The sequence below is a fragment of the Sylvia atricapilla genome, chromosome 18 (assembly GCF_009819655.1).
Source record: "Sylvia atricapilla isolate bSylAtr1 chromosome 18, bSylAtr1.pri, whole genome shotgun sequence".
In the NCBI taxonomy this organism is placed as follows: Eukaryota; Metazoa; Chordata; class Aves; order Passeriformes; family Sylviidae; genus Sylvia; species Sylvia atricapilla.
The window spans coordinates 2,940,320-2,954,089 of record NC_089157.1 but is presented as its reverse complement, the minus strand read 5'-3'; the positions used below and the strand labels follow the sequence as shown (position 1 = coordinate 2,954,089).

Here is a 13,770-nt window from a genome sequence, read left to right as displayed (position 1 = left end):
GTCTGGGCAGGGATGGGCTGCCCCTGTGGCTGTCTATAAACTCTTCCTCAATGCCCCGATTTACAGGGGGCATCTGTCAGGCCGGGCTGCTTTGTTTTCTGTGGTCCTTGCAGGTGGCTCAGTGTGTGCCCCAGTACAGCTTCCGGCAGCCCTGGTGATCGTGGTCAGACTCAGCCAAAAAAACCCCTTTTTGTAGCCCCTCGGCCTGGTGGGGTCCCTGGGGGCTCTGCCCGTGACCTCAGCACACAGGTAAGTGTGCGATGGGTGAGGGTGGTCACAGCCGTGTCGGAGCCGCTGGCGGCCGAGGGCATCGCGCAGCTGCCGGGTGCTGCTGGAATCTGGAGCAGTCATGTGCACTCCAGAGTCCTGACTTACATTGTGTCCCCCTGGGGCCCTCCCCGGTCCCTGTCCGCCCGCAGGAGCGGCTCGAGGTGCCGGTGCGCGGCACGGGCAGGGTCCCGGTGCGCTGGAGCTGCTGGCAGCACCCTGTGCCCCCTCGCTCGGGCCGGGAGCCGTGCGGGAGGAGCCCGGTACTGCCGTCCAGCAGCTTTCGGAAGCAGATGGGTGATGGCAGAGCTGTGCAGCGAAACCCGGGAAATGGAGGGCGAAGGCGATCCCGGCCAACCTGCTGCTGCGAGCCACAGAGGAGCCCGGGAGGAGCCGGCAGGGAGCCTTTCAGGGGCTGTGAGCCTGAACGGCTCCGCTCTGCTGAGCACCGTCCCTAGACAGAGACAGCGAGAGCTCCGAGCGCATCCGCTGCCATGGGCTCTCCCTTCAGCAGCTCAGCAGGGTTAGAGAGTTATTGCTCAGCCTGTTTTTACACCTGGCCCGACGCCACGGGGGAAAATAACTTTATTTTGGGAGGTGGTTCCCAGCTGCTGCCTGCCCTGCTGGCTCAGGAACAGGGCTCCTCTCCATGAGCAAGTGAGGCCATGGGGGAAGGACAATCGTGCTCTTCTTTCCCGGATCTGCCATCCTAATTGCATAGTTTGCAGTTGAATAAATGCAAACAGCCACCACTGTTTGCTTTTCTGCTTTGTACTTGAGCGCCGAAAATGAGGTTTAATTACTGCAATTTTATACCAAAGAGGCTGAGTAATCCCCCCCAGGCAAGCCCCAGGGCAGAGACCTGTAGCAGGGCTCCAGCTGGCCCCGCGGAGCCCGAGAAAAGGGATGCAAGAGCCCCCCAAAGGGCCCCTGCTGCAGGCAGAAAGCCAAACCCCTCAGCTCCAACGACCCCTCCTTGAACCTCCTCCATGAGCCCTTCCCTGCTCTCGCTCAGAGACACTGAACTTTCCCCAGGATGTCCCCAAGTGTCACCGCAGGCCTGAGCTCCCTGGGGCTGAGCAGGGCGACATCGCTGCACCCCAAAACTGGGGATGGGTGGTGGCAGCAATGCTCCGTGTCCTGCGTCCTCAGCATCTCTCCTGGGACCGTCTCCGGGGCCCCTCGTTCAGTGCTGCTCCTGACCGCAGGATGTCAGAGCAAAGGGCGGCGATGCTGACCTGAACCTGTCCTGCCGTCCGTGTCGCGGGGCCGTGGGTGAGCCCAGCCCCTGACAGCAGCCCTGAGCTCGGATTCAAAACCCAGGGAGGAGATTTCAATTTTTTTTTTTTTTTTTTTTTTTTTTTTTTTTTTTTTTTTTTGCAAACGCTAGATATTTTTTTATTTTGCATTTCTCACAAGAATAAACTCCGCTTCTACAGGGAGCTTTGGGTAGAAACATTCTTTAAAAAGTCGGTTTATTGTATTAGATCTATTGGTCCTGACCCTCCCTGGGGGTGGCACTGGCTCCGGGGCGGGGACACAGCAATGCAACTGTCCCCGTCCGAGCCGGGGAGGGGACGGGGCTGTGCCGGCGCAGCCGCCTGGGGGCCGGGACCTCGTACCAGGATAAAACACGCTGGCATCTCGCCGGCACCGAGTACCTGATGGGGCTTGTGGCTCATTTTTGGAACAGCACTGCTGGCCGTCCCAAGGGGGGGTAAAGCTAAGCGTGGGGACAAGCGAGGGGATGAGCCCCACGCCCCCCCAAGACCTATTGCTATGGAAGGAGGGGTTCCTGAGTGGGAGGAAGGCTCTGCCACCCTGGCGCCGGGCCGTGCCGGCAGCTCAGCGCCGCAGGGAGGGCCAACGGGGGGCTCAGGAGCCGCTGAGGACGCGGCAGAGGCGGGCGTGCACCTGGCCCTGCACGGGCTCGCAGGCCAGCGCCTCCCCATCCACTGTCATGATGCCCGCGGCCACCCGCGGCTCCAGGCGGAATGCCCGGACAGGGACGTAGCACAGGTGGGGACAGTTCAAGTCCAGGTGGGTCCCCCTGGACATGGCCAGGAAGAGCTTCAGCAGCGTCACGCGGCTGATGCCCGCCTTCATGTAGAAGAGGTGGATGCAGCCGTCGTGCAGCCGGGCCGCCGGTGCCATCAGCAGGTTGGTGCCCAGATGGGACTGGTAGATGGCATAGACCAGGACAAACTCCTCCTCGGGGACCACGGTCCAGTGCGCCGGCACGGGCTGGCCCAGCGGCACCAGCAGCGAGTCGTGGGGCGGGGAGCCGGGCGCCTCTGTCCCCGCCGGCTGCGGGATGTGGCCGTTGGTGACAGGCGCCTGGGGGTCCCGGGGTGCCGGGGAGCTGCCCTGCTCTGTGCCCATGGGCAGGTAGGACAGGCGGCCCTGGTACACCCGGAGCTTGGCCAGGCACTGCAGGGTGCCCAGGGTGAAGCGGGCGCTGCCCAGCCAGCGGTACTTCTCGCTGTCGATGTCCACGTCCGAGATGAAGCCCCAGCCAAAGCCCAGGAAGGAGAAGAAGCGCTTGCCCGAGGCCGTGCTCAGCGACACCAGGTCCATCTGTGTGTACAGCCCCTTGCACAGGATGAAGGTGCAGTTCGTCAGCAGCTTTTTCTTGGCAACGTGGTCGTAGCTGTGAGGGATGGAGAGGGTGAGTTTGGAGCTCAGGACCCCTCCTGCTGCCCCAGCATCCGCTTGCAGACCCCACCCTTGTGTCATGGTTGGGACATGTCCCAGCTGGGTGACGGTGTCCCTCAGGAACAGCTGCTGGGGGTAGTTTTGCTGGGGATGGGAGGGATAAACCAGTTTCTGAAAGAGGGAACTGAGTCAGGGCAATCGTGGGGCCTCACACAGTGGGATTTGCTGTCCCTGGGGTGGATCCTTCGGGTTACAGCTTTACCAGCCTCTGAACCCAGAGAAAGGGAGTGGGGGGAATAGGATACAGAGGGATCAATCCCTTGCTCACAGATGGGGCCGTGCTGCACCAGCCTTTGGGGAGTGAGGACCCTGCCAGGCACCCCTGAGCATCCCAGCACCCTTCCCTGGGCTGGAGCCCCACACAGCCTTTGTCTTCCCTCATCGCTGCCTGGTTTCAGTGCAGCCCTGCAGGGGGGCAGTGGGTGCCCCACGGGACTAGGACTCACCCTGCGTAGTAGTTGATAGAGGCAGCCAGGGCATTCCCAGAGCCTCCTGGCAGGATGCACAGCGGCTTCTTCATGGCCTCCTTCCAGTCTGGACGCTCCATCAGCCCATTCACCACCTGCAGGGATGAAGGAGCCTGTGGCACCCAAGGAACCCAGAGGCCCAGCTGGGGGGAGCAGAGCCCACGGTGCTCCTGCCCAGGGCAGGACAGAGGCAGTGGCTGCGTTGCTCTAAGCTTGGTGCCATCCCTCCTTTGCCATTCCCTGCCCGACTTTGTGACTCAGAGCTTGGCTCCTGCCCCAGGCACCCCCTTCTCCCAGCTCTGTGCCCAGCCCCAAGGTGCCCCTCACCTCAAACAGCAGCCCGTCCCCAGACATGACCACCAATGTGTCCCACTGCGACAGGTCCTCGTCTCGCACCTTCTCATGAGCATGGTGGGGTCTTTCTGTTGGGGAAAGTGGAGAGATTTGCAGCACCACCCTCCATCACTCTGCCCTTCCTGCTGCCCCAGATGGTGACCCCAGCCAGGGATGCAGGAGGCAAGGCAGTCACTCCTCAAGTGCAACATCCTGCAGGACTCAGAGCTGTGCTGATGCAGCGAGTCAGAGGCCCCCGGAGGAACCCATCCCCATGTGGCAGGGCCCAGGTAGGATCCCAGGGAAGGGAGAAGGAGGAGGAGCTGCTCATGGACTCACCAGTGACGAAGACAGTGGTGGTAATGTCTGCCTCGGCCAGCATGGGCTGCACCACTGCCTGGAAGTCATCAAGGGCACGGCCAGAGCCGCTCTGCGGGTTCAGCAGCACCAGCGCGCGGCAGGGCCGGGGCAGCACCCCATAGCTGTCACCTGCGGGGGGACAGGGGGGCTCAGGGTGCTGGCTCATGGCCCTGCCCAGGGAGGGCTCTGCCAGCCAGGGCAGCATTTACCAAAAGCAAAAGGGGAAGCGGAATTAGCCCTCCCTCATCCTCACAAACTGCCTGGGCTGCATCCCTATCCAGCGGCAACAACGGTGGGCAGGGATGGAGGGTCTCTGCTGGGAACGCTGGGGAGGTGGCAGAGACAAGACACAGGGGCCTGCAGGATCCCATTTGAGCTCCCCTCACAATCAGCAGAGATGTTCACACCCAGGATGGAGCCCTGCAGCCCTCCAGCCATACCAGAGTGGGGGGATGAGAACTCCAGGTCCTAATTCTCCACATCTACCCAGATGGAGCGGGGCCAGGACAGACAGTTGTGCTGGCAGACGGACGCTCCTGCTTCCCCTGCTCCCCACGGGGCTCAGGTTTCACCTTCCAGGGCCTGGGCTGGGCTGTAATTACAAGCCTGGCAGGGGTCCCATCGCCCTGCCTCCCCAGTTGCTTCCAGCCTCTCCTTCCACAAGGCCAGTGGTCCCCATGCAGGGGGACAAGGGGAGGCCACTGGGCTTCCCTGTGAGGGAGGCACGGGGAGGAGGAGGAGGGCAGGAACCCTGGGTGCAGCTGGGCACCCCAAGCCCTGAAGTGAGGAAGTGGAGCAGCCTCAGGCTCCCTCAGCACCTCAGGAGATCCCTGGCTCTGCAGGGAGGAGCCAGTTTTGGGGTTGTTGGGGATGTCCCCACCAGCTCTGTGCCCCCCTGAGCTGTGACCTGGGCCCAGGGCGGTGTGAGTGCCCACCCAGCATATGGGCCCAGCGTGAGGCTGCACCTGCTGACTCAGCATGAAAAGCTGCTGAGTCAGGACAACAGAGGCCTTTCCCAGCACTCTCCTGGGCCAGGAATCCCCTCTCAGCCCCCTGGCACTGGGGGTACCCCCACCTCATCTGCACATGTGCAGTGCTTTGAGCTGTTTGAACACATGAGCTGGAGTTCTGCAACTAAACCCCTCCTGCCACCCACAGTGGGGAGAGTGATGGGGAGAGGTGAATGTGGGGCCATGGAGAACACCACATGTGTCACCTCCCCTGGGTGACATCCAGCATCACACCAGTCATGGCCGTGAGCTCCACAAGCTGCTTGGAAGGAGGTGGGACTGGAGCATCCCATCTCCATGTGTCCCAGCCCTGGGAGCACACAGAGCTCTGCTGACTTCATCACCACCAGGATTATTTTCTGGCCCCATGGATTGACCCAACGGTGCTATCACCCTCCAGGACATGTCCTTGTTCCCTTGCCAGCAGCTTGGGACCTGCCACCAACTCCACAATAGAGATCTGCCTGTGAGAGGCCCAGGGCTGAGCCTGGCTCTGGGTGCTGGCTCCAAGCTGGTTGTCCCCACTGCTGCCACGGCCAGCGGCTCCCCCCACCACCATCCTCCCCAGCCCCTTATCAGTGGGTTCCAGACACAAAGGCCAGCTGCCCTCAGGGAAAGCAGTGAAGCACCCAGAGGAGAGGCCACTCCAGCTTGAGTCAGGGATAACAAAAAACAACTCCAGGTCTAGGCTGACCCTTCTCCGAGCCCTTCAGAGCCTCCCCGGTCCCCACAGGGACTAAATCTCCTGCAGGACAATGCAGACAAACACCCACACAGGCTTGAGCCCAAGCCCCAGCTGCTTTCTCTCTGGGGGGCTTTTCTCTCTCTTTTCCCCCTCAAGCCGTGGATATCAAAAAGCAAAAGCCAAAGGCACTTCAAAATGCACTTTTTAACCCCGCAGTGTTAACCAGGCACATCATTTCTCACACACACATGGAACTGCAGCTGAGTCTTGCCTAAAAAACCTGCCCAGGCCTGTGGGTGCAGCCCTGTGGCCTCCTCTGGGCAGTGGGGAAAGGCTGGGACAACAAGGATCAGCTCCTTGGCTGGAGGGGGAAAACAAACCCTGCTCAGGGGACAGAGGGATGCCATGACTCCCTCCCAAGGGACAGATTGCTGGTACCAGGCTGTGAGCAGTGACAGGAGTGACCCCAGTGTGGGACTGCTGACAACAGCAGCACCAGGCTCAGCCCTGTGCTGGAACTGGAGGATGCTGGATCACAGCTGGAGCCCAGCAATGGTGATGCACAGGGAGATGGATTTCAGCAGCATCCTGACCCATCCAACCCTTCCTGTTGCACAACACTGGCCAGTCCCTGGCATCCCAGCAAGACTCCACTTCCCAGCACAGTGTGGTCGCTTTCAGCCTCAAATGCTGAGTAGAGCAGAATCTGAGTCAGCAGGAGGAAGGGGCTCCAGCAACTGCCACAAACTCTGCCCCATTCCCTCTGCCCACATCCTCCCATGTGATGTGTCCTGGCTGTGTTCAGGCTGGGACCACACTGCCACAGCTCTGCTGTCTGCAGCCCAAGCCACTGCATCCCTGCATCCTTCTGGAAACTCTCTGGGCACAAAGAGCAAGCGTGCCAGGCAGAATAAGGCTGGGGCTGAGCTTCCCGGGGCTGGATTTCTCTTTTGGGACACAAGCCTGGGGGAAGTTTGTTCCCTCCTGGATAGCTGCAGTTTGGGACACTGCGGGCAGACCCAGCTATGGGGTTATCAGCTGCTGAGAGACTTTCTGTTTATCCCTTGGGGTGAAACAAGGAGGGGGAATCATCCCCGCTGCAGCATTCCGTAGGGCTTTTATCCCAGATGCTGGAGCTGCGACAGCACCAGGATGGGCTCGCTGGTGGCTCCCCAGGTCCCCTCCCCATGGGGACAATGTGACAGGACTCTCTGCACGGACTCACCCGCAGCTTCCCAGCACGGCCTTATCAGCCCGGCACAGGCCTCTCTGCCGGCACGTGCGAGCCCAGGGTGTGGACGAGGGGCATTTTTACCTCTGTCCCAAACTGAGCGAGGAGGATTGCAAATCCTGATGGCCCTCAGTGAGGAAAGTGACTGCAAAATTCTGCACTGCCTTCTCCCATCCTCCTTCCCCACGCTCCCCCGAGGGCCCTGCGTGCAACCAGCTGCTCCTGCTCCAGCACCCTCACACTGCCTGCTCACAGGGTGAGGGTTGGAAAGCGCTTGGAGACTTCCAGTTGCAGAGTTCAGGCTGGAAATAGAGTTGGGAAACTGGTTCTGCCCTCACCCCATTCCACTGGATTTTTTTGTAATTCTTTAGGAAGAGAGACACAAAGTTGTTTTGTAGCTGCAGGTCATGTAAAAAAAAGAGCTGCATTTTAAAATCCAAGCAAGGAAGAGCTGGGCTAAATGTGATTTGACAGGATCCCTCTAACCGCATGCCTCTTAATTTCCAAGTCTGATCAGAGCGACTGGACAGCCAAATAAATGAAGTAGTGCATATAATTGAATCTCTGCTCAGATGTTCAACTATCTGCCAGCACGCCCTGCCCTGCCTGCGGGAGCTGGGGGACACGGCCCCCGAGCACCACCCTCCCCTTCCAGACACTGACAGTTCCAGAGGGGAGCAGGATCAAAAACACAGACCCCGCCAGGCTGCCCCGACATCCCGCTGGACCACAGGGGTCCTGGGGGGATCTGCCTGCCCCCAAATCCCAAGTGATGGATGGGACCTGCTGGGGACAGTGCCTGGCTCCCGTCCTGCCTGCGTCAGCAATGATTACTTTTTTTTCCTTGGATCATGCTGCCCTTTGGAGCTTTGGAGTTATCGAACGAGAGTAATGGGGGGGGGAGGGGGTGTGTGCAAAGGGCCCCCATAGTGTGACCACGTCCCTGCTGCCACTTCAAATTAAGGGTGAAAGGCGAGAGAAACAACCGACCCCTGCCAGGGGCTGCGAGCGGGAATGCCCCTGACCCCCCAGACTCGGGGCAGGGTGGGGGTCGGGGGGCGTCCGATTGACCCCACGGGGGCGCGGGTCACCTCCCGTCTGCGTCCCCCCCCGGTGCCCCCGGAACGCGACTCCGCGCCATCGCCCGCGGCCCGGGCACAGCCGTCCCGCGTGGGGCCCGGCGGCGGAGCGACCCCGACCGCGACCCCGAGCCCCGCACGGCGCCGGCGGAGCCGAGCCCCGCGGGAAGCGGTGCCGGGAGGTGCGCGGGGGAGGCTCGGCACTCACCGTCCTGCGCGGGCACGGCGGGCACGGCGAGCTCGCGGATGCGGCGGCTCCAGGCCTGGGCGATGCGCAGGTTGCCCTCGGCGTCGGGACCCCGGGAGACGCGGAAGGTCCGCTCCAGGCGCTGGCGGGAGGGCGGCCCCCAGCGCGGCCCCCGCAGCGGGTAACACACCAGCGAGAAGCAGGCGGCGGCCGCGGCCGCGGGGAAGGCGGCCGAGCCCACGCAGTCGGCCAGGCGGAGCGCAGCGTCGGGACCGGCCGAGCCGCCCGGGCAGCCGCCGGCACGCCGCACCTGCAGCTCCCGGGCCGTCAGGGACAGCGAGCAGGCGGCGGCACCGGGGGCCGGCCCCGCGCCGAAGATGCCTTGAAGTAGCACCGGGCCCCCGCCGGGCTCCGGGGGAGCGCGGCGGCCGGCGGCCATCGGCGGAGCGGGCGCGGAGCGGAGCGGGAGGCACCGGGGAGCGCCGCCCGCCGCCGCTCGCTGCTGACGCCGGGCGATGGCAGGCGGGGCGGCCCCATTCATAAAAATTTAACCCACCCACCCCCCCAGCCACCTCTTCCCCCGCCGAGGGGGGCCCGTCCTGGGGCTGGACCGGTACCCCCCACACCCCCGCCAGCTGCCTCGGTGTCCCTAAGCGCCGCCCCGCGCTCGGGGCAGCGCTCCGCGGGGGAACCGGCTCTGCAGACGGGCGGGGGCAAAGCGACGCCGTGGGTTTTCCGCGGGTGGTTCGGCGCTGCCGGGGTGGGCGTCTGGCGTGGGTGCTCTCACGGGGCTGGGGATGGCAAGGAACAGACCCACGGTCACGCCGGGAGAGGGGAGGCAGAGCACCCGGCAGCCATCCCCGCCCCAGTTACCGCACATCATACCCAGCAAGGCACGGATGGGTGCTGGCAGGTGTCCCTGCAGCCCCCACGTTGGACTGAACAGCGTTTTAATACCGTATCTGCATCTTTCCAAGTTCGAGAGGAGTGAAACGGGGGCCTGGAGAAATCGAGGCGCGGCGAGGGGTAAGAACAGTTGGCAGACGGCAGGGGACATTTCCAGGAGGGAGGATGGAGAGGAATGATGTCCTACCCATTACTGGTGGGTTGCCGTCAGGTATCTGTGGGGGTTGGAGGTTGCTATGGGCATGAAGCCCCGTGGAGGGAGGTGGGCTGTCCTGTGAGCCCCACCTTAGGGTACAAAGCTCTGGGGACAGAACCCAGGGGACTTGTCTGGAGGGTGCCAGCAAGGCTGGGAGCTGCTTTGTGTTCACGGCAGCTGACAAAACCCATTGACAGCAGTTTTTGCTGGCAACAGGACTGACCTCACCCTCCCAAGGGACTGCTGGGCTCCAAAGGGTCTGGCCCAGCTCAATAAGGATTTTTGTTTGCCAACCAATTCCCCAGGGATGTAACTCTGTCCTAACCTTGAGCTTGCACCTCAGGGAGGCATCACTCCTCACACTTAGGGCAGTTTAATTAGCAGTGAGCCCTCTGTCCCTACTTAAACCTTCTGGTATTGGCCAAGAAATTGCAGGGAGGGCATGGGATGACCAGCTGGGCAGATAACATGGTTGAGTCTTGTTTTCCCAGAGCAGACCTGTGAGGAGAGCCTATGAGATGCTGTGACTTGGAGCATTGCACTTTCCACAAAGACTTCCCTGGGTGCTGTGGGTACAAAGGGGCGCTCAGAGGGGCAAACCTGCTCCCAGCCCTGATGCTTTTGGCTTGGGAACTGCAGCACTCGCAGCTGATTCTGGGTGAGATTCGAGCTCAGTCACTTCCCCAGCCACTGCCATGACACAGTCCAGCGTTTGTAAACAGCCCGGAGGTTCCTCAGCAAGGTGTCATGGGAGGAAATAGCTGGATGCCGGGGAGTGCAGCGTCCTGACCTGCCCCTCACCCTTCTTGGTGACTAACTCGCTCCCAATTTCCGCTCAGGAAGGCATGAGTCGTGTTGGGAGGATGTGAGAGCAGCTGTCCCACTGCTCCTGGCAGGTGCCATGGGATGATGAGGCTGCTTCGGGCTCTGTCCTCACCATGCTACATCCGTCCAAGGCCCTGTGTCCCTGTGCCACAGGGATCCCCCTTCGTCCCGCCAGCCTGTGCTTTAAATAGGAGTGGAATGTTTGTCCAGGCTGTGCTGGCCATGCTCGTGCTGTGGGGGAAGGGGCTGAGAGTGGCTTCATTGCGAGGTGTCAGGGCTGGCAATGGGTGCAGGAAGGGTTGGGGAAGGGCTGCTCATGGTGGGGATGCAGCCAGATTTATATCAGATGGGGGAATGGGACTGACACAGGCTCAGCCTCTGTGATGGCAGGGGAGACACAGACAGGCCTTTTCCATCTCAGTTCTGGTCTGTGGGAACTTCCCAGAAGACTGACCTGATGCTGTATCACCCTTGGATGCCCATTCCATGCTGTGACCAGCGTGGTGGCCACCACCAGCCCCAGGCGGATCCCTTTGCTCTCCGCAGCCACAGGCTGATCCAACCCAGTCCCACACGGACACCACTTGTTTGCCTCCAGACGTGATGTCTAACGTGGAAGCAGGATCACTTCCTTCCCCATGCTGATAACCAGTCGTTTGGGGCTATCTTAATTATGAGAGCCTTAACGAGGCCCCTCGACCCCAAGGGCAGCCTACGGGTGCTCAGCAGCTCCAGGCTGGCGACTGCTGGTCGGGTTTGTCCTGATCAGCTCCATTCCCGCCCGCACTGCGCTGCTCAGGCCGGGTGTGTGGGAGGGAAGTGCAGGACGCGACGTGGGGACATGGCACAGAGCCGGTGTGATGGGGGGACAGCCCGTGGAGAATCCCCCACTTCCTTCCTCACTTCAAAGGGGACTCACCCATGGAGCAGAGCATCCAGTCCAGCCATGGCCACCAGTCTCCCTTCAAGAGCAAACACCCCTCCAGCTCCTGTCCCAGGAGGGTATCCCAGACTCCACAGACATCATTTGGTGGAGAAGATTTGTATATTTGAAGCACCGTGCCCGGGGTTCGCTGGGCAAGTTGATGTGTGCCCTGAGATTGGGGAAACTGAGGCAGAAACAGCAGACAAAGTTTGTCTCGACTTGTGCAAGAAGCCAAGGGTTAAATACATCAATAACCTCCCCCAGCTCCTTCCAGCCCAGGGCTCCTCCTGCTCCTGCCTCCAGCTGCTGGAGGAGCTGATTTGCACTGGGAGTTACCCTGGGAGAAGAAAAGCACAGAGCCTGGGGGCTTCCCACGCCTTCATAACCCTTCATGCCCCCGGGGGCTGCAGCAGAGACCTGGGGCTCTGGGTGCCAGGGCAGGCCCGGATTTCAGGGTCCCACTGCCACATCACAGCCTCGGAGGAGGCGTGCAGAGGACGTGCCTCTGTTGCAAGATGAACTGCAGCGTTTCCCTTCGAGGCACACAGCTCCTCCACATCCCTGCCTGCTCTGCTGTGCCTGGCGGCAGCCACCCGGGCACGGGAACGGGAGGGGGATGCACTCCTCCCGAATCCATCTCTTTTAGCATCGCTCCCGCTGCTGAAGGTACATGTCTCAAGGTGGAGCCAGAAATAGCGCGGCTGGCGCTGCATCGGGGCTGGCAGGGCTGCAGGCTTGGCAGGGGGACAGGCACCGACTGCAGCAGTGGGAACTTTCCAGGCAGCTCCTGCGGGAGCAGCGGGTGCAGAGATGGAGCCGTTTCCATGCAGACCCAGCCCCCGGACTGCGGATCAGCCCCTCTCAGCGCTGGGGCTGACACAGGGGGCCAGCACGGAGCAGGAGGGGACAGAACTAACAGAGATTATCTCCTGGAGGAGAGCGACTGGGAACACATCCCACCTGAGCTAGGACACAGGTCTGGGCTCTGCCACTGATTTGCTGCAGAACTCGGGAAAGTGGCTGCACCTTCTACCTGCCTCTATGACCCAGGGGTGGCAGATTTTCCCCAAAATCCAGCTTCTCTCAGGGCCCAGGGAGGATTCTCACCCTCCAAGGATCTCAGGGGTATTTTTGCAACAGCTCCCAAACCACAGCCAGGCTCTGCAACTTGTTGGGGGCTGCTCCCCAACGCTGACCCTCCACTGAGCTCTGGCAGCTGCCGGCCCAGCCGGGGGCAGCAGGGCTCACCGGGAGGCCCTGAACAATGCCGACGAGCTGAGCTCATTCCTCCCAGCTGATAATTTGCTTAAAAATATTTCTGAGCTCAGGCCTCCTCAGGGAAAACACTCCCAAACGCCAGGCAAAAAAGCTGCTGAGTCTGGAAGAACCACACACCCACCACTCGTACCGAGACGTCCCCTCGATGACAAGCCCTGGCGTCAGAGGGATTGAGGCCAAAGTCTGCCGTTTGATCCCCCCTTCGCTGGGGGAAGCCGAATTTCAGGCCGTCCAGGGTTTTTACCACTTCCCGGTAGCGGTTTCCTGCCGTGACGCGAGCGCAGGAATTTTTGGGAGGTGAGTCAGAGGCTGCAATGAGAACCACCTGGCTGGGGCTGGCCTGGGACGCTCCATCCAGATCCAGGGGTGATCCCTGCTGCGGTGCTCGATGCCTGCGGGCAACATTCCCAGAGTAGAATTACTGACGGGGCACACAACATCCCATCACAGACCCTATTTCTGGCCTATTCGCTGCCTCAGTTCCCACGGCTCCTCCTTCCTTGCCGGGCTGGGATCCACGCTGCGGCCACCCCACCCGGGCTCCAGGGAGAAACTTGGGTAAGAATAAAGAGCGAAACCTCGTCCAGCTCTGCAGGAAGCCGCCTGGAATGGCTGTCCCGCCCCAGCACCGGCTTGTTCAGAGCACGGAACTGCCACAAAGCAGCGCAGAGGCTTGGTTTTCCCTGGGGAGCAATGCAGGAGTCGGCGGAGCTGAGAAACTGCCCTCCCTGGTCTCTGAAATTCAACATATGAAATGAGTTCCTCGTAAAGGAACCTCCCAGGTTTTGCCTGCTGGGCTATTAAAGCTCCATGACCCCGTGCCCACTCTCTCCCCAGCATTACTCAAACCCCTCCGCACAGAGAATAAGTGAGTCGAGTCCAGAGAGTGAGACTGAGCCGGGATAAGCCTTTGGAAAGGAGCTAAACCTGCTCAAAGCCGGCACTGTTCCCTGACCCGCCCTCCTAATCCTGCTTGGCTGATAATGGAATAATAAAGGGCTGCACAGCCTCGCTCTCTGCTGCTCTGTGGGGGAGGTTCCGGCTGCCTCGGTACATGCCAGGAGCTGGGATATTAATGACTCTCTAAGTAAACAGAATTGCTCCTTTCTTCTCCTTTGCCTGGCTGTAAAACTGAGCATGACCTTCAGCCCGCAGAGAAATCAGAGTCGCTCCCCTTTGCAGGAGAAAGGCTGTTTGTGGCAGTGATAACACCGTGATCTCTGCCTGCCACCCCTCCCAGGGCTGATCCCAACCCTGCAGCTTCAAAAACGATCCCGGTGGGACTCGCAGGGCCACCCTTGGCAGG

The 13,770-nt window shown here is 61.2% G+C and overlaps 1 protein-coding gene and 1 long non-coding RNA gene across 2 annotated transcripts; one reads left to right on the top strand and one right to left on the bottom strand.

Annotated features, from left to right (window-relative positions):
• Nucleotides 1–1,711: 1,711 nt before the first annotated feature.
• SPHK1 (sphingosine kinase 1) lies at nucleotides 1,712–8,890 on the bottom strand. Its single transcript, XM_066332041.1, has 5 exons — nucleotides 8,356–8,890; nucleotides 4,122–4,271; nucleotides 3,777–3,871; nucleotides 3,429–3,544; nucleotides 1,712–2,917 (listed from the first exon to the last, which is right to left on the bottom strand). Exons 1-5 carry the CDS (start codon nucleotides 8,873–8,875, stop codon nucleotides 2,143–2,145), a joined length of 1,656 nt encoding a protein of 551 aa, XP_066188138.1. The 5' UTR covers nucleotides 8,876–8,890; the 3' UTR covers nucleotides 1,712–2,142.
• A 27-nt stretch (nucleotides 8,891–8,917) lies between these two features.
• LOC136369298 (uncharacterized) lies at nucleotides 8,918–13,475 on the top strand. The gene is made up of 2 exons (XR_010744992.1): nucleotides 8,918–12,761; nucleotides 12,915–13,475. It is a non-coding gene; the product is annotated as an uncharacterized lncRNA (long non-coding RNA).
• Nucleotides 13,476–13,770: the final 295 nt, after the last annotated feature.

Excerpts from the sequence above, each read along its gene's own strand:
- SPHK1 (XM_066332041.1), bottom strand. The coding sequence starts at position 8,875 with ATGAATGGGGCCGCCCCGCCTGCCATCGCCCGGCGTCAGCAGCGAGCG. Across the intron at positions 4,272-8,355 it reads CGCCGTGCCCGCGCAGGACG|GTGACAGCTATGGGGTGCTG; the intron begins GTGAGTGCCGAG and ends GTCCCCCCGCAG. Across the intron at positions 3,872-4,121 it reads CACCACTGTCTTCGTCACTG|AAAGACCCCACCATGCTCAT; the intron begins GTGAGTCCATGA and ends TTTCCCCAACAG.